The 27,539-nt window shown below is 43.3% G+C and overlaps 1 protein-coding gene across 2 annotated transcripts in view; it reads left to right on the top strand.

The window, feature by feature from the left end:
- STAT1 (signal transducer and activator of transcription 1) overlaps window positions 1-27,539 on the top strand; it is a 1,010,933-nt gene that overhangs the window by 448,033 nt on the left and 535,361 nt on the right. For both annotated transcript variants that reach the window (XM_075829995.1, XM_075829994.1), the window contains exon 10: window positions 4,716-4,808. In XM_075829995.1, the coding sequence (XP_075686110.1) occupies window positions 4,716-4,808 (93 nt within the window). The remainder of the gene's footprint in view (window positions 1-4,715; window positions 4,809-27,539) is intronic.

Genomic DNA, 27,539 nt, shown 5'->3' with positions numbered 1-27,539 from the left:
TAAACATTTTAAATGCCAGAACTGCTGTTTTCTGGTCACCTTAGCTCCCTCAAAAAATGTGATAAAAAGTGATCAATAAGTCGCATATGCCCCAAAACTACAGCTTGCCCTGCAAAAAACAAGCCCTCACACCGCTAAATTGACCAAAAAAAAAGTTATGCCTCTCGGAATATGGCGACAGAAGAAGCTGGGCAAGGCGAAACCCAGGGTTGGGCAGGAGAGGCTTGGCGTGTAACGTGGAGATTTTTATATATTTATGAGCGCTTTTTATTCTTTCACTTTATGAGTAGATGAAGTACCAAACAAATGGTTTTAGCCAACGCTGCAGTCTGCGCTATGTTTGTCTGCTTTTATACTTTGCAGAACCACTTTATGTGAAGGCTGGGAGACCATGCAGTAGAAACACCAAGTGTGTTCTGATACTTCATCTACCACATCTAACCTCCTTGATATTGGGGATGGTGAGGAGCTTTTCCTATGTATTTCTGAGTGGATTGCTGGACTTTATTCACTGCAATTGGGTGCTCCACTGAATACGGATTAGTCCAAACCATATGTCAGTACATTATACTAATAACTCAACTGTATCACGGGAATATATGATTGTAATACAATATTGAATTGACTACTATGTATCCCTATGTTAATAACATGCACTGTATTACACGTCCCTTACTTATTTTAGCATTTGAATCAGGTTGTCCTCTTTTTAGTGTGTCCGTGGACAATCTTTTTTATATTTGTACGTATTTATTATTTGTTAATAAAGATATTTTCTACCTTTTGATATTCAATAATTGCATTTTTTGATAGTGCTCCCTGTAGTGTCCCCTGTAGATAGTGCTGCCTGTAGAGTCCCCTGTAGATAGGGCCCCTATAGTGTCCCCTGTAGATAGTGCCCGCTATAGAGTCCCCTGTAGATAGGGCCCCATAGAGTCCCCTGTAGAAAGTGTCCCCCATAGAGTTCCCAGTAGATAGTGCCCCCTGTAGATAGTGCCCCAACGCTGCACACTGTAAAAGAAAAAAAAAACATTACATGCTCACCTGTCCTCATTCCCGCGCCGTCCTCCAGTGACGCCATCATTGCTAAAGCGCCGAAGGGCGAGGCATCCTGTTCCTCACCAGGGAGCGCTAGACAAATCAATTGTATCCGCGTCCTATGTCGCCTATGTAATTGAGTACAGAGGGACTGCTTACGGGTTCTCACTTCACCCCTGTTCTCGGAACCGGCTATAATTTTATCAACCTGTTCAGGGGAACCGGAGCAAATCAGCCGGATCCCATCCCTGGCTAAGAGTGATCTTTTGCGTTGCAAAAATAAATGTGTCTTTTTGGTCCTGTGTGTCTCTGGCACGCAGGATCCACCTGTAAAATATCACGTCTTAGATAAGAACTTAGATGTGATAGCTTACAGGTGGATCCTTAGTATTTACCCTACGTGTGAACTGACCCTAATAGGTATTTTATTGAGAATAAAACAGCTTCACATTCCTCCAGCTGGAACATGACCAAGAATAATATAAAATCCATTGCAAATAATAATGTTTTGGCAAAGAAGAAATAAACTTCACATTAGACTATCTTTACCTTGTGCAGCAAAAACTGAAGGTCCCCTATAGTAGAAGTGGAACATCTCCTAAAAAAAACCAGATGTTGCCATTTTTTTTTTGGGGGGGGGGGGGAATTTTCAGGGGTTTCTCCATGGAAATAAGGTTTAAAATAACTGCTTAAAAGGGGGTGTATCATATGACCTGTTGTAAATAGTGTTATCCTGAGTTATCTGCCTCCAGCTGTATATTAGATTTGTTAAAGGGATATTCCTATCTTAAACATGTATAGCATATCCACCGGATATACCATAAATATCTAATTGATGCGGGTCCAAGCTCTGGGACCTGTACCAGTCTAGAAAACGGGGATCTATGGGAATTATGGAAACCCCGTAGCTCAGCAAGTTTGGCGGTTTCCGTAATATGAGAGCTGCATCTATCAGACGTTTATCGCATATCCTGTGGATATACCATAAATGTATTAGATATGAATAACCCTTTAACTTTCATGTTAATACTTTCTCTGATGTTGATGGGACTACTGCTCAGAAGTGATTTCCACAGAAGGATTGTTTTGTAATATAATTAATGAGTAAAAAACACCACCGGAAATGTAAAAATAATATATGAGTATTGTGGTCTTTTTATTGGTAACCAGGAACAGTTCCGTACCTTCGATAGCAACTGGGTCTGGAATTGCAGCTCAGAATAGGACTGAGCTGCAATTCCAGTCACAGCCACTACCGAATGTGCGGAGCTGTGCCTAGTAAACAATAACGAAGGTGCAGAATTTTTTTCCTGGAGCGTTGTAACCCCTTCAATCAGCCCGATCATGGGGTTGTCAGGTGTCAGGTTGTTAGGTGTCAGACAATCAGTGTGATTGGTGAAACTTTAGAAACTTTATAATTAGCTTTTATTAAAAATTTGCTTTACTTTTTGAGATACAGCTGCTCTGCATCTGTATAGTTCGCTAACATCTGAATCAGTCAGTCCCACAGACCTGATGAGTTCAATGCCAGCGTGTCCTGCTTGTCTCTGTCTCACAGGATCTTCCTTTAATCTATCACATCTAGTAATGCACTTAGATGTGATGGATAACAGGTGGATCCTGCGTGTCAGGGAAATGCAGGTCACGATTTCACTGAACCCATCAGTCCTGCGGACCTGACGGAAACCGGATTTAGCGAACAATACAACTGCTCGGTATAGAGAATACAGAGCGACTGTATCTCAAAAAGTAAGGCCTCATTTACACGAGCGTGTGCGTTTTGCGCGCGCAAAAAACGCTGCGTTTTGCGCGCGCAAAAGGCACTTGGCAGCTCCGTGTGTCATCCGTGTATGATGCGCGTCTGCGTGATTTTCACGCAGCCGCCATCATAGAGATGAGGCTAGTCGACGCCCGTCACTGTCCAAGGTGCTGAAAGAGCTAACTGATCGGCAGTAACTCTTTCAGCACCCTCGACAGTGAATGCCGAACACAATATACACCAACCTGTGAATATAAAAAGACGTTCAAACTTACCATGAACTGCCTGCTTCCTCCAGTGCGGTCTCCCGGCCGTTGCCTTGGTGACGCGTCCCTCTCTTGTCATCCGGCCCCACCTCCCAGGATGACGCCGCAGTCCATGAGACCGCTGCAGCCTGTGATTGGCTGCAGCCTGTGCTTGGCCTGTGATTGGCTGCAGCTGTCACTTGGACTAAACTGTCATCCCGGGAGGTCGGACCGGAGTTATCGGTAAGTCAGAACGTCTTTTTTTTTTTACAGGTTCATGGATTTTCGGAGCGGAAGTCACTGTCCATGGTGCTGAACCAGTTTAACGCTTTCAGCACCGTGGACAGTGACTGTCTCCTGACGTCGCGTACCCGAACATTTTTTACCGGTTTCGGTCAAAACGAGTTTGGCCGAACCCGGTGAAGTTCGGTGCGCTCATCTCGAATTTGACACTCCGTTTGGATGTTTGTAAACAGAAAAGCACGTGGTGCTTTTCTGTTTACATTCAGGAGTTTGACAGCTCTTGCGTGATTTTCGCGCATGCAACGCAGGACCGTCCGTGTGGCATGCGTTGTTTTCACGCACCCATTGAAGTCAATGGGTGCGTGTTGCGTGAAAAACGCAAGAATATAGAACATGTCGTGAGTTTTACGCAACGCACTCACGCAGCGCAAAATTCACGCATCGTCTAAACAGCCCCATAGACTATTATAGGTGCGTACGACACGCGTGAAAAGCACGCGCGTCGCACGCGCGTATAATACGCTCGTGTAAATGAGGCCTAAAACTAATTTTTAATACAAACTAATTATAAAGTGGCACCAATCACACTGATTGACCTTTTTATTAAAAAAACAATAAGAATTGCCTTTCAAAGGTTTACAAAGCCTTTCATTTAAGCAATAGATCATTTGACGACACATTCCCTTTTTATAATTATTTGTTTGTGTTGTCATATCTGCAACAGGCCTTAATGATACTGTATTAGTTTTTTTTTGTGCTCATCAAAGGGCAATGAAAAAGTCTGAACAGAGCCCTAACTTCATTTTCAACTAGGGACTAAAGTTAGCCATACACAAATACATACTCTAAGGCCCTGTTCCCAAAGGTTTTTTTTTACGCTGATTTCGTTGGGGAAACTGCTTCGGAATAAGCACAAAAAAAAATTCATTTTAATGGGAGGTAGAGGCTTTTTCTTTGCAGGGTGTTTTTTGTCCGCTCACGGAAAGAAATACCGTCATGCCCTATCTAAGAGTGGTTTGCACATCTGAACCTCCAGTGAAATCAATAGGAGGAAGAGAAAAAACACACCATTTGTTTGGAGTATTTTTTGACCCGGTTTTTGCATTTGCCAAATTAAAATAAACACACGAAAAAAGCTTAAAAGACTGCTTGCATTTCAAAATCTGCCTCAAAAATCGGGAAGGAAATTTGAGGCAGATTTTTTTCTGCTTGCCAAAAAAACGCTGTGTGCATATACACTAAGAAACAACAAAAAATGTTAGAGATACAGTTATGCTGATCCAACAGTAGACTGTCGTAATTGAAATAGATTGTCATATGGCCAGCTTTATAGATTTTACAGCAGTCTGTAGATATCTCATAATCTTGGGTTGAAGGGTATTTGCAAACTGAAATGCCTGGTTCTCACTGTTATTTTGTTTCCACTACAGCTCATTTGTTGTCGAAAGGCAGCCATGTATGCCAACACACCCACAAAGGCCCTTGGTTTTGAAAACTGGTGTTCAGTTCACAGTCAAATTAAGGTACTGTATACTAATTTATTTATTTTTTATATAAAATGTAATTATTTAAACTTGATGTTTTTGGAAAAGCACCAAGCTTTGCCTTGATTCCTGTTAAGTATAGCTTTGTTATAAAAATCTAGTTCTGTGATGAATTCACTCTATTTTTAGGGTATTTGCGTGAGTCTTAGGCCTCATGCACACGACCGTGGTGTTTTTCTGGTCCGCAAATTCCAGGACCGTGTTCCGTGGAATGTCATCCGCAGTTCATCCGTATGTAATCCGCAGTTCATCCGTATGTAATCCGCAAAAATGCGGATGAAAAAAAAAAAAAAAAAAAAAGGACTTTTAAACAGGATGCCAAAAGCTTGGTCAAACCCCCTTTAGAAGGTCACATGATCCGCAAATCCGCAAACTGCGGATGACACACGGCGGTGTATCCGCAATTTCCACGGGCCCATTGACTTCTATTGGCATGTCCGCACCGCATTTGCGGCCCATAATAGGACATGTCCGGAGTTTCTGCGGCACGGATGTGCGGACATGCGGAGAGCCGTGAAAACACGGATAGTGGGTATGGCCACATAGAAATGAATGGGTCCGCAATTAACCCGTGGATTTGCGGTTGAATTGCGGACGCAAAAACACGGTCGTGTGCATGAGGCCTTACTGTAATTTAATTTTTTAAATAAGCAAGCTAAATATTACTTCTGAGTTAATTGAAATGCATGAATTTTTATTCACGTAGTGCATATTTGTTTTTGAGGTCCTTGATTATTTTAAATAGTAACATCTCCCTTGTTTGCTTTGACTGTCCCCAATTAATCCCAAAGGAAAATTGCATGCACTTTTGTAATTGTACATTATGCGTTGTTTTAGGCTAGTTTCACATGAATGTAATATGGCAACATTTTAGGATCGGCTAAAACATTTAGACACCCCAGTTATGGTTTCCCTTTGCCTCTCCGTTGAGGTGTTCCCCCCCATGGAAAGCATTGGGGGAACCCCTCAACGGAAAGACAATGCTGATGTAAACAGGCCCTTACAGTCTTAGGCCGGTTTCACATGAGCATAATATGGACACATTTGTGTACCTTCATTACTGCTACAAATCCCATCCTTACGGTCTAATAACCCGAAATAATTTCATCATATGTCGTGTAACACTAGCCTAAGGCCAGGATCACACAGTTTTGATGCAGCTTTTGTGGCAGTTTTTGCCACAGTTTTTTGAGCCAAACACAGAAGTGGACACAAAAGAGGAATATTGCCCAAAACAGGAAAATTGGTGCAAATTACTAACCAAAATACTGCCATGTAAAAGTGGCCCAAGGCCTACTTCACACACACAATTTTTGGCAACGAAAACTGCATAAAAAACCCACTTCTGAAAACACTAGCGTTATTTAAGTGTAACTTTTGTTTTTCAAAGCTTTTTTAGTGGCGTGTTTGGTGTCCTTTTTCATTTAGTGTCCTTTATGTACATGCTTTTTTCATCTCGCTATTTTGAAGACCTATGGGAAAAATGCCGTACCCATACCAAATATGTATTTTTTTTACTACATTAGGGTAAAAATGGGAAAAGGGGGGTTTTCTTAAACTTTGAATATTTTTTATTTTGTTGTACATTACTAAAAACGTAACTTTTTCCCCATAGGGTATGTTCACACGGCCCATTTTCGGCCGTTTTTCGGCCCGTAAACGCCTGAAAAACGGCTGAAAAATAGGAAACAGAACGCCTCCAAACATCTGGCCATTGATTTCAATGGGAAAACAACGATCTGTTCCAACGGAACGTTTTTTGCGGCGTTTTTTTTACGCGTGAAAAAACGGCCGCGAAAAACAAGTGCAGGACACTTCTTGGGACTTTTTTGGATCCATTTTCCATAGACTCTATTGAAAAAAGCTCGAAAAACAGCTCCGTATTCTCAGACGTTTTTGGTCACTGCGTGTGAACATATCCTAAGCGATCTATTGATTGCTGGTGTAATACACTGCAATACTCATGCATTTGGGTGGAAGCAACATTTAACTTTTACCTCTACTGGTCGGGTGAACGTATCAGATTCTTCTAGCGAAGATAATTATTTCTGACGATTCTTCTGAAGAGGGTGGGGGAGGAAAGAATCTGTTCTCTGCTGAGGATGTAGATCAATTTCTCAAGATGGTCAGATCCACAATAAGTATGGATGACCCCAAAGAACCCCGTTCTGTCCAGGATATTATGTTTGTTTTCTTGGTCCTAAGCCCGCAAAGAACCCTTCCCATCCATAAAAATGTGGTCAGCCTTATTAAACACAAATGGAAGAACCCTGACAGAAAGTTTGGTGTTCCCAAGATTCTAAAAAGGAAATTGCTTTTTGAGGAAGACGTTTGCAAAGATTGGGATAGTATTCCTAGGCTAGACACCCCAGTAGCCAGAATTTCTAGAAAAAATGCATCACCATTTTAAGATATGGGATCCCTTTCTGACCCTATGGCTAAAAAATAAGATTATTATTTGAAAAGAACATACAGAGGCCTTTAATCCAGGTATCACTGCTACTTGTGTGGCTAGATCCTTAAAAATTTGGATTTCCCAGTTAGAGCTGCATATTAGGGATACAACCGCCAGAGAGCAGATCTTTCAAATTCACCTACAAGGGATATCTTTTTAAAAACCTGGAAGGGGTACACAGGCTCAAATGGAAAGCTTTGCTCAATTTCATGTGTTAGTGATTTTTTTGTTTGTCCCTCAGTTAGATACTCTTCTAGATAATACCTCAGGAGGAAGGAATTCCCTACTCAGAACAGACAACCTGATCTCTTTCGTCCCAGAAGGTTCAATAGGCTTCAAGGCCTCAAAAGTTTCTAGAAATAACAAATGATTCCTTTTCAGGCCCCAGAATGATCCAACACATAAAGACCACCGACAATGGCGCCTGAAGAATTAGAGTGGAAGGTTGTCTATCTATCCCTTTTTTTATCATAATTAGGAGGAGATTTCTTCTGCAAATTAATGAATCCCTGAATATAAGAAAAACGGGCTATTATCTAGAATTTGAGTACCTTCCTCCAGACAGGTTCCTTTCTACAAAAGTAAAAAAAAACAGTAAAACAGCTTGTATTAGTCAGAAATATTTTTTTCTCTTATAAGAAAGGAGGTGTTCATTTTAGTTTCAAGTCTATAAATCGGGAAAGGCTTCTATTCCCCTCTTTTTTTGAAAAAGAAATAACAAAACAGATGTAAAGTTCAGGGTTAGGCTGGATTCACACAACCGAGTGCAAACTCGGATGTGAAAAACGGCCGTTTTTCACAGCGGAGTTGCACCCGTGCAGGACCTGTTTTCACAGACCCCTCATAGATTTGAGTCTATCGAGGGATCTGTGAAAACGGAAAAAAAAAAAGGACATATACTATTTTTCAACGAACCCTTCACACAGTCCGTTGTTTTAACGGCCTTCACACGGACGTATACAATGTTCGTGTGAATAAGCCAGTGCTACAAACCTAAAAAAACGAAATACCTTTCTCATCTACAAAAAAAATTTGGATTCATCAACAGTGAAACTTCTCTTCAATGCCTATTATCACATCCCAATCTGCAGGGTTCATATCAAATACCCAAGGGTTGCAGTGGTTCTCAACAGCTCCTTAATCCATCTTCAGCACAGATGCCTCCCCTTCAGCATCTCACGGGCTTCAAGAGTATTCACCAAGTTAATTGACTAGATGACTCCCTTCATCAGAAGGACATTCTACTAATCACATACCATTTTTTAATATTGGCTGACTCAGTTTAGACTCTGACACTCCAGTTAGAGATAATTCATTCTATCTTAATAAAATTGAGGTGGAACATAAAGTTTGAAAATGTTAAATGTCTTCTATTCCTGAAAATGTCAACCTCTGCTAGACAGGGTTTCAGACCTTTTCCTAAGCCATACAACATCTTTCAAAAAGGCTCTTTGATGTGGGCGCAATTCAGATCCAGGGCTCTTCAACTGGACATTCTGAAAAAATGGGACAGAAGCAGATTCTTCTTGGATCATCCCCTTCACCAGTCTAGAGCCAGACTATCTTTTAGGTGGTGGATGAGCAGTGAAACTCAAGAAAGTGGTTTCATGGGTTGTTCACCAACAGAACATAACCCTGGATGCAAGCCCCTGAGGTTGGAGACTCCTACCCCTCCATATCTCTATCTCTAGTCTTGGGACAAAATAAAAAAATTTATTCCAATAATACAACAGCAGTGGCATAATGAAACCATCAAGGGGGTACAAGATCGAATGCACTGATGGATTTATACACCAGAATATTTTCTCTGGCAGATCTCCACTTTCTCCACTTTTTGTCGCTTTCAGCAGTCCACCTAAGGGGAAAGGACCATCAGGAGGCAGATTTTCTAAGCAGAAACAGTTTACTTCAGTCAGAATGGTCCCTAAACTCAGAGATATTTCAGATTTTAGTATTTAGATGGGTAGCTCCCTCAATATATCTCTTTGCTACTAGGGAGAACAGGAAGGTCAGGAAATTATTTTCCATAGTCCCCCACAGATTACCCAGCTGCAGTCAGGAACAGGGTTATGCCTTCCTTCACTTATGTCTGTTCCCAAGGATAATAAAGAAGATTAGGGAGGACACGGCTTCAGTCATTCCAATTGCTCCCTTTTCGCCAAGGAGACCCTGATTCACCTGTTTGAAGAGAATGTCCTCAGATCAGCCATGAATTCTCAGTCAGATCAGATCTCCTGTCCCAGGGCCCAGTAGTTCACCCTAACATATTCATGCTACACCTAAAGCCTTATTTACACAAACGTGTTTAACGTCCATGATTCGTGCGTGAAAATCACACGGACCTATGTTAGTCAATGTTCAGACTATTCCTATGTTCAGATATTCCGTGATTTTCACTCAGCGTGTGTATAAAACTCACGACATGTCCTATACTTGGGCGTTTTTCACGCATCACGCAACCATTGAAGTCAATGGGTGCGTGAAAATCACGCGCAGCACACGAAAGCACTTCCGTGTCGCGCGTGATTCGCGCAACAGTATATAAAGAAATGAAGGAAAAAATAAAAGCACTTCCTTCATTTCTTTTTCTAAACATCAAAAGCGCGTATCATAAGGATGGCATATGTGTGAAAATCACGCAGCACATATTGATGACACACGCAACTGCAATGCACAAAAAATGCTGCGTTTTTTGTGCGCGCAAAACGTACACTTTCATGTGAATAAGGCCTAACAGCTTGGAAACTGAGAGGATGTTCTTAAAAAAAGAGTCAGTTATTTCTACATTACTAACCAGCGTCACGGCGCGGGGTATGACACCACTGGGCCGTACCGCGTAGTGGGATAGTACCTGAACAAACAAGTACATTGCAATGTCTATAGTCCAGAAAGGGTACCTGAGGCAATGTAGACAGTAGCGGTGGATTCACGCTAAGATGAGGCTCCGACATCAGACAAACACCCGGCGGGGTGCGACACAATAGATGCAGCGGAAGACACAACATGACTCCAACACTTGACGGCACAGATGCACGGGATACAGGATACAGGCAGCAGGAATGGGTAACACTGCGAACTGGAAAACACTAGGAGACCATTTGCAATGACAAACTTTAGGTAACACAACAACGCTCAGGCAATGATCAAGAGGGCAGAGCCCCTTTTATAGTCCAGCAGCATTCTTGGCTAATTGCAGATGTTCTGCAACTGTGCGCGCACTGGCCCTTTAAGGCCATGTACGCGCAGGCGCACGTGCCCTGCGGGAGACAGTGTCCGAACCAGGAAGTGAGTGCCAGCGTCTCTCAGGAGGGAGATGCAGCCGAGAAGTCACTCGTCCATGGCCGCGGCCGTCAGAGGGTAAGTCAGGACAACGGTCCCTCGGCCATAGACGTTACAGCCAGCAGGAGGCAAGTTACCTCTAATATCTTCTTAAGGGTTTGGAGAACATCAATTTTGCAGGTATAGATCAAGATTCCCTATCCAGACCAGATTTACCTTTAATTTAGAATTTTCAAACCCCAAGTATCCCGGGGAGTAGGGAACTACTATATATGACCTCTGCAGCAGGACTTAAAACATACATGTACTCACCTTACATCCCCTTAAAATGTATTTAGAAAAACTTTCTTTCCTGATGAAAATGGACTGGGTGGAGGCGTCGACCAAGAAGGAAACACATGTGCAGCGTTTTTTTGAGAGGTGGGAAAGTTTTATTGCTATATTGCCCAGAGGTACACGACACTTGATCAGGGACTGTTTTGAACTGACTTTATGGTTCCAGGAAAGACTCTTATTAGAGGATCCACCAATTGCTTTGGAATAGTAATTATACATTCCGCAATGGTGCTGAGGGGTCTTGCGGGCCATGGAGATCTGCTGGAAATTTTGGTCTGATGCGGGACAGGATAGACTTTTTGATATTATAGAAGAGACACTGTTTCATTGGTTTGTTTGAGTTTCTTATTTTTCCCTTAATTCTCCAGAGAGATGTCATGTGGATAAGTATATCTGAAATAGCACCCATCTATATCTGCTTGACATTTTCTCATTGAACAGGTGATTCTCATTGCAGTCCAGATTGTTACTATTTGGATGATACAGTTTCTATTCATGCTTAGTCTGAGTTTATATGACATGATTTACACTTGAGTAATCTTGTATTGTTTTTTTTTTGTACCAAATGTCTTCTTCTTTTATGAATAATATGTAACCTATCTATGTACCTTTTTCCCCTCCCCTTTCCCCTTTATGTTTGGAAAATACCAATAAAAACATTGAAAATAATTTAGAATTTTCTCTAAGCCGGGCTGGATAAGAATCTTAATGAAAACACCTTGAAAGTCCAGAGCTCTTAGTTCCTTTTTTGATTTTAGGTTGGCTAAATACCCCTGGGTCAGGAGGTTCCTGATAGCTTCTTCTAATCTTAAGCCTCAAATTAGGCCTTTAGTTCCTCCATGGGATCTAAATACTGTCCTCTCCGCCATGACAAGCTCTCCTTTTGAGCCCCTAGACTCTTTACCTAATAAAACTCTTACACTCAAAATTACATTCCTACTAGCTGTTACCTCTTTCAGTAGAGTGAGTGAGATACAAGCCCTCTCTGCCTTCACTCCATACACTTTGGTGTTTGAAGATAGAGTCTTTGTGAAAACTCTACCAGAGTTCCTACCTAAAGTAGTCTCCCTCTTCGAACCATATCAGAAGAATATTTGCCCTTCCTTTTGTAACTCAACTAAAAACCCTAAGGAGCAGAAGATCAACTGCTTAGATGTAAAACGATGCCTGGTTCAATACTTAGAGGTCACCAAGGATTGGAGATTCCTTAGAATCTTTTTATCCAATATCACTTAGCTGGCTGCATATTTATATAATCCGCGCCTGAGCCCGCACCATTAGCGCAACATAACTGTTGCGATTTATGGGAACCCCTTCCTGACGCTGCCGTACATATAGGGCTGATGTTGGGAAGGGGTTAATAGGAGCACAAAGATAACAGACCTAGGGGCATTCATTAGGCTTCCAGGTTGCCATGGCAACCATCAGCTTACTGCGATCACGTTGGGGCGAGAAGGGATTCTTTCTAACTGTTTAGATGCTGTGACATCTAAATGGTTAAATGACCAGTATTGCAGTTATCTCCGATCCCGGTCGCTGCAGTGAGGTGTTGGCTGTAACATACAGCCAACACCCGATTTGTATGGAGCGGGCTCAGCCCATGAGCTTGCTTTATACTCCCCCCTTCCTGACCATAACGTAACCCTTTGTAAAATGTCGGGAAGGGCTCAAAGCTAAGAATATTAGCTTTAAAACAAGACTTAGAACTAGCCTGATTTAGAGCCATTAGTAGCAAGAAACAGATACATCATTGGCTACTGAAATACCGGGACGTATGAGGGTAACCCCTTAATGACCAGCCCATTTTCCGCGTTAGGATTATTTTTTGTTTTCTCACAGTCGCATTCCAAGAGTCGTAACTTTTTTTTTGTTCCATCGACATAGATATATGAGGGCTTGGTTTTTTGCGGGACGAGTCGTATTTTGTAATGGCACCATTTTTAGATGCATATAATATATCGATTAACTTTTATTAATTTATTTTAGGAGAGAATTGAATATAAGCAGCTATTCCAGCATTGATTTTCAAGTTATAAATTCACGCCGTTTACTATGCAGCGTTTATAACATGTTAACTTTATTCTATGGGTCGGCACGATTAATGGGATACCAAATATGTAACGGTTTTATATGTTTTCCTACGTTTGCACAATTAAGATCCCTTTTAGAAAAAAATTACTTGTTTTTGCATTTTCGCATTCCAAGAACATTTTTATTTTTCCGTCAATGTGGCCGTATGCAGGCTTGATTTTTGCGGGCCAAGGTGTAGTTTTCATTAGTACTATTTTGGGGTACATAGGACTTATAGATTAACTTTTATTTAATTTTTTATGGAGGGACTGGGAGAAAAGAAAGAATTTTGCTGTTGTTTTTTGCGTTTTATTTATTTATTTATTTTGGACACCATTCATCCAGGCGGTTTAATTAATGTGTTAATTTTATTGTTCAAGTCCTTACGATCGCGGGGATACCATATATGTGGAAGTGCTATTTGCTTTGACACTTTTACTAAATAAAACCTAAAAAAAGTTTTATTTTATTTTGACTGTAATTATTTATTTTTTGTTTTTCATAAACTTTATTTAACTGCTTTACATTTTTCTTTTATGAGTCCCACCAGGGGACTTCACCATGCGATCTGCTGATCGCTTATATAATGTTTTGGTATATTTCGTATACCAGAGCATTATTGCCTGTCAGTGTAAAACTGACAGGCAATCTATTAGGCCATTCCACTGGCATGGCCTAATAGGCAGATACTGAAGGCAGACCTGGGGGCCTTTGTTAGGCCCCCGTCTGCCATGGAAACCCGACGGCACCCTGCGATTTCTTTGTGGGGCGCCGATAGGGTGACAGAGGAAGCTCCCACCCTCTGACAAACACATTAGATGTCGCTGTCGCTATTGACAGCAGCATCTAATGGGTTAAATTGCCGGAATCAGAGTGCGCTTCGATTCCGGCAGTTACGGCAGGAGCCAGGCTGTGTATAACAGCCGTGCTCCTGCCGCTGATCGCGTGGGTAAACTGGCAGTATATCCAGATATGTCCGTCCTTTTGCGGGAACTAGCACCTGCACAGGACGGATATATCCAGCCTTCGTCGTTAAGGGGTTAAGATCGCAGTGTTGTTGTGTTTTTTGTTTTTTTCTATCTCTGCATTGTGAAAACCACAGCTTTTTTTTATCTTTCCATCTATTTATTGCAGGACGAGTTGTATTTCTCGATTGCACAATTTTGAAGTACAAATATACACACACACATACACACACATACAATTATACGGACATACCTATATATATATATATATATATACATACACAAACACACACATATATATATATATATATATATATATATATACATACAGTGGATATAAAAAGTCTACACACCCCTGTTAAAATGCCAAGTTTATGTCATGTTACAAAATCAGTCCAAGAGGAAACATTTCAGAACTTTTTCCACCTTTAATGCGTTCATAATCTGTACAATTGTATTAATAAACAATCGGAAATCTTTTAGGGTGGAAAAATAAAAATAACAAAAATAATGTGGTTGCATAAATATGCACACCCTTAAACGAATAATTTGTTGAATTACCCTTTGACTTTGTGACAGCAGTCAGTCTTTTTGGGTTGAAGTCTATCAGCATGGCACATCTTGACTTGGCAAATGTTGCCCACTCTCAGATTGCGAGGGCATCTCCTGTGTACAGCCCTCTTCAGGTCACCCCACAGATTTTCAATGGGATTTATGTCTGGGCTCTGGCTGGGCCATTCCAAAACTTTGATCTTCTGGTGAAGCCATTCTTTTGTTGATTTGGAGATATGCTTTGGGTCGTTGTCATGTTGAAAGGTGAATTTCATCTTCAGCTTTTTAGCAGAGGCCTGCAGGTTTTGTGCCAATATTGCCTGATATTTGGAACTGTTCATAATTCCCTTCACCTTGACTCTAGCCCCAGTTCCAGATGCAGAAAACAGCCCTAAAGCATAATGCTGCCTCCGCCATGCTTCACTGTGGGTATGATGTTCTTTTGGTGATGTGCAGTGTTGGCTTTGCGACAAACATACCTATTGGAATTATGGCCAAAAAGTTCAACCTTGGTCTCATCAGACCAGAAAACGTTTTCCCACATGCTTTTGGCATACTTGATGTAGGTCTTTGCAAAACATAGCCGAGCTTGGATTGTTTTTCTTTGTTAGAAAAGGCTTCCGCTTGCCACCCTACCCCACAGCCCAGACATATGAAGAAAATGGGAGAATGTTGTCACATGCACTACACAACCAGTACCTGCCAGAAAGTCCTGCAGCTCATTTAATGTTGCTGTAGGCCCCTTGGTAGCCTCCTGGACCAATATTCGTCTTGTCTTTTCATCAAGTTTTGAGGGACGTCCATTTCTTGGTAATGTTACTGTTATGCCAAATGTAATCCACTTCTTGATGACCGTCTTCACTGTGTTCCATGGTATATCTAATGCTTTGGAAATTAGTTTGGACTGATTTTTTGACATGACAAAAACCTGGCATTTTAACAGGGGTGTGCAGACTTTTTATATCCACTGTGTATATACATATATATATATATATATATATATATATATATATATATATATATATATATATATATATATAAAAGTTTATTCACATATATTGAAAATCTTGTTTTACAGTTAGTATAACAAATATATGTAATATAATCAGTTAACAGCTTTAAAGAAAAAATGGATTACAATTGAATATCTGCAGAAAAAAAATAATTTTAATTTCACCTCTATTTTGCTTTAATTCCTGTGAAATACCTCAAAGGTTAACAATCTTACTAAATGCTGTTCAGATTACTTTTAGTAGTACAATTTTTAATATGGGGTTTCAAATATATAGGCCCCTCAAAGGCACTTCTAAACTGAATTGGTGCCTAAAAAATATATGTTTTGGAAATTTACTGGAAAGTATGAAATATTTCTGTTAAGTTTATAATCCTTCTAACTTTTTGAAAGAAATTAATTGAACATTTTACATAAAGTAGACATGGTAAATATAATTTTTTAAATAAATAATTTGTTTAGTATGACTATTTGTCTTACAAGCAGAGCAATTAATATTTTAAAAACGGTTAATCTTTCCAAATGTTTGTTAAATGTTGGTGTTTTTCATAAATAAACATAGAGTATATCAACCAAAGTTTACCACTAACAAAGTCGAATGAAAACACAGTCTCACAATCACTTGGATGAGTAAAAGCATTAAAAAAAGTTATTCCTACATAAAGTGACACATGGCAGATTTGAAAAATGGGGCTGTGTCATTAAAGGGATTGTCCGGAATTAAAAAAAAACTGGCCAAGAGGGGGAAATGGCATAAAATAATAAAAGCAGCTTTCCTCCCATCTTTGTTTACTGTGGTGCAGCAATGACGTCACGTTGACACATGTGACCACTGCGGACACCACTGAGGCCAGTTATTGACTGCAGCATTCGAGACCATGTCATTGCTGCAGCTCAGTAAGCATATGTAGGGGATTTAACAGGTAAGTATTTGTTCTTTTTATTATTTTATGGTATTGTTGCGGCCTTCCCAACGCAACAAAAAGTGTAATTTCTACTCACCGTAAATTCTCTTTCCTTTAGTCCAAGCAGCAGCACCAATGGGGATTTTATCCTCCTGGAAAAAAGGACAGACAGTATCAATAAACTAATTATTTAATTAGGCACCCTGTATAGGATATCTGCTAGTTTACCACATTGTGTACTACTAAGTAATGACAACAAACTACAAAGCTTGCTGAACAAAACATAACAACCTTTATTGGGTGGGAAAACAGTGCGGCTTGGACTAAAGGAAAGGGAATTTACGGTGAGTAGAAATTACACTTTACTTGACGTCCACAGCAGAAGCACCAATGGGGATTTAGCAGTTAATCACCCTAGGGTGGGTTACTATTTTCTGCGGACTCTAACACCACTCGGCCAAAGGCTGCTTCCCCAGCTCTTCTGATGTATAGTCTGTAATGATTTACAAACGTATGAGGTGTACTCCATGATGCCGTCCTGCAGATCTGGTCAATTGGAACAAGACTTTGCAATTGCTCGAGTTAAATGGACTCTAATAGGTCGTGGGGCCTGAAGACCTACTTGGTTATAGCAGAGAGTAATCACTTCCCTAATCCATCTGGACAGGTTTGCCCTAGAGACCTTCTGGCCTCTACTTCTGCCATGGAAGGAGATAAAAAGATTATTTGACATCCTAAGCGCTTCAGTGCGATTCAGATAGACGTCCAAAGCCCTACCAATATCCAAGGAATGGAGTTTTTTTCTCTTCCTCTGAGGAGGGATCTGGGTAAAAGACGGGCAGTTCAATCTGCTGGTTAATATTCTGCAGTGAAGGCATTTTAGGGAAGAAATTAGGTAGGGTTCTGAGCAAGATTCAGTCTTGAAGGAAAATTAGATAAGGCTCAACAACTCCCAATGTCTGACATTAAAGCCACCAGGAAACAGACCTTGAGAGCTAGATGTTTCAGGTCCATGTTCTGCAAGGGTTCAAAGGGGGATAACAAAGCCTGTCCAAGACAAGAGAAAGATCCCATTTTGGGACTGGATCAGAGATGTTAGGCTTGATTTTCTGGATGGCTTTGACAAACCTTTGTATTAAGAGTTCACTTAACAATTTCTTCCCTAGAACTACTGACAAGGCAGAAATCTGCACTCTGACAAATCCATTTTTCAGAAAACTCAGGATATCTCGGATAGAAGGATGCTCTGAAGAAACCTATTTGTTTCTGCACCACCTGACAAAAGCTATCTTAATCCTTAGATAGGTCTTGTTTGCATTCCTACTTTTGGACTGTAGGAGGGTATTAATGACTTCCTCGGACAAGCCTTATCCCCTCAAAAGGGAGCGGTCAACATCCATGCCATCAGATTGAGACGATCGAGGTGTGGGCAGCATCGGCTGCCCTGTGTCACCAGGTGTGGAATCAGGGGTAGTCTCTAGAAGACTCCCCTGCTCATGGTCATCAATTGAGCAAACCAGGCTCTCTTTGGCCAGTAGGGGCAAATGGCAATCACAGAGACTTGTTCCCATCTGACCTTCTGTGAGACCTTTGGGATTGTAGGGACTGGTGGAAATACATAAGCAAGGTGAAACTCCCAAGGTATGGAGAGGGCTTCCAGAACTTATGGTTTGTCGTTCCTGAATAGGGAACAAAACCAAGTCACCTTTGAATTGTGTCTTGTGGCCATTAGGTCCACTTGAGGCAGACCCCAGGGTCCTGTGATCCTCTTGAAGATCATTGGATCAGAGACCACTCTCCCGGTAAAGGAAGGTTGCGACTCAATCTGTCCACTATAATGTTGTTGGTCCCTTTGATATGGACAGCCGAGAGTTGCCGCGCGTGGGTCTCCGCCCAAATCATGATCGGTTCCACTTCTTCAAGAAGGACTATGGATCATGTTCCTCCCAAGTGGTTTATATAGGAGACTGTTGTGCGCCGATCCATGGAGTCATGGAAGTTTGACCCATCCTCACTTGGAACCACTGTGCGCTTATAGAGTTTTGTAATGGCTACGTCCACCTTGGAGACTCACCCCACTCCTTGTAGCGTCCATGGCCGCGGGCCATCGGGTTTACTCACCTCCCGACGCTCGCAGCCATGGATATGTGAGAGCTGGTCCCCGTCTCCCTCCTAAGAGACGCCAGCGCTCACTTATGCTCCGTTCGGCTGTGTCCCCTAGGGTGCGCGCTCACGTTCGCGCCCGGCCTTGAAGGGCCAGCGCGCGCAATTAGGAAATCGTCATCATCATCAACTGCCACGATTTCCTGGTCTATAAGAAGGCCCCTGGCCTTCTAATCCTTGCCTGAGCGTTGTTAGTTTTCCCAGTCTGTCTTGCAAATGGTCCCTTAGTGTTTCCCGTTCCTGTTGTTACACGTGCCTTGTTCCCCGTTCCTGTTTCTCGTGCTTTGCCTTAGTATCAAGTCGTGCCACGTCCTGTGTCATCTGCCACGTCCAGAGGAATCTGCCACGTCCTGTGTCATCTGCCACGTCTGGAGGAATCCGCCTTGTCATGTGTCATCTGTCACGTCTGGAGGAATCCGCCAGTCCTGTGTCATCTGCCACGTCCAGAGGAATCTGCCACGTCCTGTGTCATCTCCCACGTCTGGAGGAATCCGCCACGTCCTGTGTCATCTGCCACGTCCGGCGGAATCCGCCACGCCCTGTGTTATCTGCCACGTCACGAGGAATCCGCTACGTCTGGCGCAACTTGCGGCTCCTGTGTCATCCGCCACGTTTGGCGCCATCTGCTGCACCCATCTCATCTGTGCCAGAGCTGCGGCCACCATCTGGACTATTCAGGTACTCTTTTGCGGGACATTGTATTTCTGGGGTGTCCTGTTGTTTGGCCAGCTGCCTCCCCGCTGCGGCGGTACGGCCTAGGGGGTCCACTAACCCGCTTCGTGACAGTACGCTCAGGCCATGGACCCCGCTGGTCAACCTGAGACGTTGACTTCACAAGCCATGCCGGCTGAGATGGAGCATCTCCAGTCACGACAAGACCAGCTCCTCCTGTCGGTGAACGCCATAGCCCATCGGCTGCTTGCTCCAACCACAGTCATCACCGCACCCGTTCCTGCGGTTCCGCCTGCTACACTTCCTGTCTGTACCGGTACCAACCCCCTGTGTTTCTTGCCGCTACCTCCACGCTATGACGGAGATCCGAGGTCCTGCAGGGGATTTTTGAATCAGTGCCTGATCCATTTCAGACTACATGCCAAGTCCTTCTGTTAGGATGACGTCAGGATCGCCTTCATCATCTCTCTCCTTACCGGCAAAGCCCTGGCATGGGCCAATCCTCTGTGGGAACATCAGGGACCAGAGACCCGGGACTTGCAGTGCTTCTTACAGACCTTCCGCTCGATCTTTGAGGAACCTGGGAGAGTTTCTTCGGCTGCTGCATCCTTGCTGACCCTACACCAGGGAGACCTCTCCGTGAGCGAGTATGCCATTCAGTTCCGTATCCTGGCTGCTGAATTGACCTGGAACAACGAGGCTTTGGTGGCTACATTCTGGCAGGGACTGTCTTCAGGGATCAAGGACGAGCTGGCTGCTCGCGATCTGCCATCTACCCTGGATGATCTTATCCTACTTGCCTCCCGTGTCGACATGAGGATCCGGGAACGTTCCCAAGAGGATCTCCGGGGGAGAGAACTTCCCAGGCTGGATTCTGCTGTCCCGCAATCCTCCTCAGTCGTCACACCAGAGGACCTGATGCAGAGTAATTATGTTAAATTGTCTACCCAGGAGAAACAACGCAGACGCACTTCTGGACTTTGTTTGTATTTCGGCCATGGAGGCCATATTGTGCGTCTGTGTCCCCAGAGGCCGGAGAGACCCCATTGCCTAAGATTGGTTGGAGAGACAACCCTAGGTGGAACGGAATCTAACAGAGGATTCGCTTCCAAATTGACTATTCCTGTGACCCTGGTATCCGGCGACAGGACGCATCAAGTCTCTGCCTATCTTGACTCTGGCTCTGCTGCAAATTTCATCCAGATAGAGCTGGGGGATCATCTTCAGTTGCCCACAGTTCCCCTGGAGACATCCTTGGCTGTTGCCTCAGTTAATGGACTGCCTCTGCCTGATCCCATCATCTCTAAAACCAAGCCGTTGAAGCTCCAGGTTGGAGTACTTCATTCTGAATTTATTTCTTTCCTTGTTTTGCCCAAGGCCATCAATCCTGTTCTGCTGAGCCTGCCTTGGCTTCGACTACATGCCCCAGTCCTGGACTGGAATTCTGGAGAGGTTCTCCAATGGGGCTCCAAGTGCCATGGTCGTTGTCTGTTGCAGATCCATCCTATCAAGCCTTCCCTGCCTCAGTCGTTGTCGGGACTGCCTCCCCATTTTGCTCAGTATGCAGATGTTTTCAGCAAAAAGGAGGCTGAGACGCTGCCTCCACATCGCACCTATGACTGCCCCATTGAACTGGTTCCTAATGCCTCTCTCCCCCGTGGACGGGTATATCCTCTCTCCTTGCCTGAGTCTCTATCCATGTCGGCCTATATCAAGGAGAATCTGGAGAGGGGTTTTATACGAAAAACTTCCTCCCCGGCCGGGGCTGGATTCTTCTTCGTTAAAAAAAAGGATGGATCCCTTCGTCCCTGCATTGACTACAGGGGCCTCAACCTGATCACAGTCAAGAACAAATACCCGTTGCCACTCATCTCTGAGCTATTTGATCTCATACGAGGGGCCATAATTTTTTCTAAGCTAGACCTGCGTGGGGCTTACAATCTAGTCCGGATTCGCCGGGGTGATAAATGGAAGACGGCATTTAACACCTGGGACGGGCACTATGAATACCTGGTGATGCCCTTCGGACTGTGTAACGCTCCCGCAGTGTTTCAGGAGTTCATTATCGACATCTTCCGAGATCTACTCTATGTCTGTGTTGTTGTTTATCTCGATGATATTTTGATTTTCTCCCCAGATCAGACGACTCATCCGAGGCATGTCCGTCAGGTTCTACTACGATTAAGGGAGAATCATTTATACGCCAAGCTGGAGAAGTGCGTCTTTGAGAAGAGTTCTCTGCCCTTCCTGGGCTACATCATCTCGGATCAAGGCCTCAAGATGGATCCTGAGAAAGTGAAGGCTGTCCTGGAGAGGCCACGTCCCCAAGGCTTAAGGGCCATACAGCGGTTCCTGGGATTCGCCAATTTCTACCGGCAGTTTATTCCTAACTTCTCTTCTCTGACGTCTCCCATCTCGACTCTTACCAAGAAGGGTGTGAACGCCAAAGTGTGGACTCCAGAGGCAGAGTCCGCATTTATTAGCCTCAAGAGAGCCTTCACTTCAGCCTCGATCCTCCATCATCCTGACGTATCTCGGCAGTTCTCACTGGAATTGGACGCTTCCTCTGTTCCAGAGGAGCTCCAAAGGAAAGGCAGTAGTATGTGGCTACTACTCTAGACTGTTTTCTTCTGCTGAGAGCAATTACTCCATTGGAGATCGGGAGCCGATCAAATTGGCCATCAAATTGGCTCTGGAGGAGTGGAGACATCTTCTGGAGGGCGCTGCTCACCCCATCCTGATCTTCACCGACCACAAGAACCTCACTTACCTTCAGTCTGCTCAAAGACTGAATCCTCGTCAAGCCAGGTGGTCGCTGTTCTTCACCCTTTTTCTGTTTGTGCTCCACTACCGTCCCGCGGACAAGAATGTGAGGGCCGATGCCCTGTCCAGATCGTTTGAGACGGAAGACACGGTGGAGTCCCTTCAGACCATCATAGACCCGTCCTGCATTGTCACTGCTAATCCTCTGCAGGTTAGAGACATCCCTCCTGTGAGGACTTTTGTTCGGTTCTCAGACAGGAGAAGAATTCTCCGCTGGGGACATAGTTCTAAACTTGCTGGGCACGCTGGTGTCCGTAAAACCCGAGACCTGATTGCTCATCACTTTTGGTGGCCCACGCTACCTAAGGTCGTTCTGGACTTTGTCTCTTCTTGCACGGTGTGTGCCTCTAACAAAGTGACTCACTCCAAGCCTGCCGGTCTGCTTCAACCTCTGCCTGTACCCAATGCCCCCTGGCAGCACATTGCGATGGACTTCGTCACAGACCTTCCCCCCTCAGCAGGATAGAGAAGAGAGCAAAAGCCATGGCGCCACTTGATGTGGATCAATGAAGATGGAGGTGAGGAATAAATAAATATATGCTCACCGTGAGGTTAGGAGAGTTGAGTAGTGGGGTCCACGAAATAGCTGCTGCCAGATCCGAGCCGGTTAACGGGGTGACCGCTTAGGTATGATGAACGCAGGTTTGGAAAATTAGTTGGGATCTATGTTGGCGCTGCTGCGTGGTATAGACGGAATACAGATCCAGAAGCCGGTTATCATAAAGTGTATTTATTGCTAATTGCAACGCGTTTCAACGCCGAACCGGCGTCTTCGTCAGGCATAGTGAACACAGGAAAAGAAACATGTATATATACAAGAATAAGGCCATCTTGTTAGGGCCAGTTCAGACTGAGCAATTAGGTAAAAAAAAAACGCCAAAAACTCGGGCAGGTCAAAGTTCAATGGGTACATTCTGTTACACTAACATTTATTATAAATTTTAATACAAACGAATAAAAGTGTATATGCAATAAAAGATGAGTTGTCACGTTAAAAACTCCTTTTGTGTAGAGATGTAAAATAGTGAATAAAAGCAATGTGTCATGTATCGGGGACGGCAACATTTTGTTACTTGATCGTTAACTAATGACATCGGGAAAGAATGGGTGATGGGCAAATAGTATCTGATTTTGTATTTGTTCAGATGCAAGCTGTTTTGTCTGTTTGGAATATGGGTGATTGCTTATGATGGTTATACTGTTATAACTTGTTGCCAAGGAGATTACCTATACTACGGAGGCCGATGTGGTCCAAAACGAGATGGAACGCACGGTGACCCGCAAAACGCCAGGGGTCGCCTGGCTGCGCAGCAGGGATGATGAAAGGGAACGCGTCCACCGAAAAGAAGAAAGTGAATATGGAAGACGTACGGGTAATGGATTTAGAGATAGTGCCTTGATTGGCAAAGTGCATTGGTATGTGTGATAGTTTGTTAGATGTTAAATGTTAATTTGAGGGAAAATAATGGATTCACTTGGGGGTCTGAAAACAATAATAGAGGGTTAGCGGATGAGGATGGCATCGGTGGATCTTATTGAGGCAGCCTGGAGGTGCCTATATTCTTTAATGTGGGTAATTGATTGAAATGTATTAATGAATGGGTGCATAACTTTTTCCGTTGTTAGTTTTCTTTAAAAACAGAGAATCTCTATTAGAAACCGTTGGTGCATTAGGGTTTGTATGGGAAACCTAAGATGCAGAAAGAGGTTGTTGCCTAGTTGTTTTAGTAATTACTAAAAAGCGGAGGTGGTGGTTGTCTAATTGTTATAGTGTTTGTGGGAACTGCGGAGAGCATTGGTGTGTTAATTAGAAAAATAGTAGGTTATAGGGGTCCCATAGTTCTATATACGGTCTGTTTAATAGATCTGTATAGAATTTTATATGTACGTCCGCGAGGGTCCAAATGGGATCCCAGTTGGGTTGGCTGTTGGATGTTTTTCAATAATTAGAATTAATCCAAAGATTAATCCAAAGATGACTCTGTGATGTCATTTAAACCCAATGGGTGTAGTGTGTTAATTTTATAAATTCAGTAGTTTTCTCTTTGTTTTAATTTACTGAATCTGTTCAGGACGTCAAAATGGATGTGTTCAATTGGTGTGATTTTAATTTTGTTGAATTGACACTCGTGTATCTGAGAGAAGTGACGGGATACACTGTGTTTGAGATATCCAGTGTTTACATTGAACCGATGGTTATTAACTCGGGTTCTTAAGCATTGGGTGGTTCTTCCGATGTACTGCAACTGGCATGGGCACTCCATTAGGTAAATGACATATGAGCTGCCACAATTAAGGAGTGTTTTAATTGTGAATGTTTCATTGGTAACGGTAGATGTATAGGTGTATTTTTTGTGGCTTATGGTGTTGCAACAAAGGCAGCGTGAATGTCCACATTTATAGGAACCTTTGAGACTGGAAAGGAAGTTTGCGTGGGGTGTTGAATGTTTCTTTATTCTGCTAGGGGCCAGAATATTTTTAAGGGTTAGGGACCGTCTAAATGTGATATTTGGTTTATCTGGTAATGTGTCTTTTAGGTGCGGATAATTTTTTAGAATGTGCCAATGTTTACAGAGAATGTTCCTAATCGTTTTATTACCTCTATTGTATGTGGTAATGAAGTTGGTATTAGAGTTGTTAGAGCCAGATTTGGGTTTCTTGATGGGGGGGTTTAGGCAGGACTCTTGTGTGAGTTCCGAAGCTTTTAGTCGTGCGCCTTTTATAAGGTTTGTGGGAAAACATTTGTCTTTGAATCTTTTTTCTAAGACTAGGCACTCCTTATTGAAGTCTTTATCGGTGCTGCAATTTTTCCTTACCCTCCTGAACTGCCCAAAGGGTATATTTTTGAGCCAAGGGCGATAGTGGGCGCTTCTAAAGTCAATGTAACTATTAACGTCCACTAATTTGAAATGTGTTTTCGTTATAAATTTATTGTTGTCGTTGTCGTAATTGATGGTGAGATCTAGAAAGTCTATAGAGGTGGGGGAAAAAGTATGTGTGAATTTTAGGTCATAATTGTTGTTGTTTAGAGTTTCAATGAAGCTGACGGCTTCCTCCTCAGTGCCTTTCCATATCAAAAACAGGTCGTCAATGTACCGTTTGTATAGCAGTATGTTATTTTTGTAAGGATGTTCGCCATGGATGTGTGTCTTTTCAAAGGATCCCATGTACAAGTTTGCATAGGAGGGTGCAAAGCGGGTGCCCATTGCACATCCTTTAATCTGGTTGTAGAAACTACTGTTAAAACTGAAGGTATTGTGTTTGAGGATGAATTCAATACAGTTGATTAGGAAATCTACCTGGGGTTCGGGAATTGTATTGTTAGATGAAAGGAATGAGTGGGCTACCTCTATGCCTTTGTTGTGGGGGATATTACTATATAGTGCAGTTACGTCCGCTGTCAGGAAACAGATTGGGGATGTCAAAGGGTCAATATTTAGGTCGTTTAAATCTCTAATTAATTGTGTGGAATCCTTAAGGTGGGATGGTAGGGTGAGAACAAGGGGTTGGAGGTGAAGGTCTATAAAGTGTGAGAGGTTACTGGTAAGGGAGACTATTCCAGAGATGATGGGGTGTCCGGGGGGATCTGTTATTGATTTATGAATTTTTGGCAAGTGGTAAATGAAGGGCATGTTAGGGAAGGTGACAGACAGAAAACGTTTCTCTTTTTTATTAATCAGTCCTGTTTTGGCAGCTGACTCTATAAGATTTTGATATTCATGTGTGTAAGTGTATAATGGGTTGGTGGTGAGTTTACTGTAGAAAGTGGTATCACTGAGAATCCTCATAGTCTCATCAAGGTATTTGTTTCTGTCCTGAATGACTATGCCCCCCCTTTGTCGGCCGGGCGAATTACGATTTCTTGGTTCTTTTGGAGGTTTTTCATAGCCCTTCTTTCATGAGTAGTTAGGTTATCTGGATAATGGGATGGTAGGTCTAATGCCCTAAATTCATTGCTTACCAGGGAAGAGAAGGTTTCTACCATGGGGCCTTGGTGGTGAGTTGGGTAGAAGTTAGACTTAGGGTGGCCTTCCACTGGGATGGCGTTAGGTGTGGAGGAATTTCCAGATAGTTCGATGGTTGGACCTGGTGTGGTGGTAGATTTTGTCATAGCAAAATGTCTGCCCGAGTTTTTGCCGTTTTTTTTTACCTAATTGCTCAGTCTGAACTGGCCCTAACAAGATGGCCTTATTCTTGTATATATACATGTTTCTTTTCCTGTGTTCACTATGCCTGACGAAGACGCCGGTTCGGCGTTGAAACGCGTTGCAATTAGCAATAAATACACTTTATGATAACCGGCTTCTGGATCTGTATCCCGTCTATACCACGCAGCAGCGCCAACATAGATCCCAACTAATTTTCCAAACCTGCGCTCATCATCCCTCAGCAGGATGTAACACTGTCTGGGTGGTGGTGGACCGGTTCTCTAAGATGGCTCATTTTATCCCGCTGACCGGCCTACCTTCTGCTCCTCGTCTGGCAAGTCTCTTCATTCAGCTCATCTTCCGCTTGCATGGCTTGCCTCTTCACATTGTGTCCGACCGGGGGGTTCAGTTTACCTCAAAGTTCTGGAGAGCCCTCTGTAAACTTCTGGATGTGAGATTGGACTTTTCCTCTGCCTATCACCCCCAGTCCAATGGGCAAGTTGAGAGGATCAACCAGATCATGGAGAATTATCTCCGCCACTTCATCTCTTCACAGCACGATAACTGGGTACAACTTCTTCCATGGGCCGAATTTTCTTACAACAACCACACAAGTGAGTCCACCACTTCCACTCCGTTTCACATCGTGTACAGTCAACATCCCAGAGTCCCTGTTCCTGTATCAACTTCATCTCAGGTACCCGCTGCTGACTCTGCATATGGGGACTTCCTGCAAATCTGGCAACAGACCCGGTCCTCTATTTTGCTGGCGGTAGATCGCATGAAGCGAAAGGCGGATACTAGGAGAAGAGAGCCGCCTCAGTATCTTCCTGGGACTAAAGTCTGGCTGTCCTCTCAGAACATTCATTTGAAGGTACCCTCATACAAGTTCGCTCCCAGGTTCCTTGGTCCTTTCGAGATCCTGCAACAGATCAACCCTGTCTCCTATAAGCTGTGGCTGCCTCCTACCCTCAAAATCCCTAACTCCTTCCATGTGTCCCTCCTGAAACCAGTGGTCCTGAACCGCTACAGCAAGACTTCTAGTTCCACAGTTGCTTCCTGCGGTTCTTCTAATGTATTCGAGGTAAAGGAGATCCTGGACTGCAAAAGGGTAGGAGGAAGGACTTTCTATTTGGTGGACTGGATAGAGTTTGGTCCTGAGGAGAGACCCTGGGAGCCAGAAGAGAACCTCAGTGCCCCTGCTCTCATTAAAAAGTTCCTCTCTCACTCTGGCCCCAAGAAGAGGGGGCGTAAGAGGGGGGATACTGTAGCGTCCATGGCCGCGGGCCGTCGGGTTTACTCACCTCCCGACGCCCGCAGCCATGGATCT

Source organism: Rhinoderma darwinii, chromosome 6 (genome assembly GCF_050947455.1).
Source record: "Rhinoderma darwinii isolate aRhiDar2 chromosome 6, aRhiDar2.hap1, whole genome shotgun sequence".
Classification (NCBI taxonomy): Eukaryota; Metazoa; Chordata; class Amphibia; order Anura; family Rhinodermatidae; genus Rhinoderma; species Rhinoderma darwinii.
Note: the sequence above shows the minus strand (reverse complement) of the source record. Positions and strands in the feature narration are given on the sequence as shown.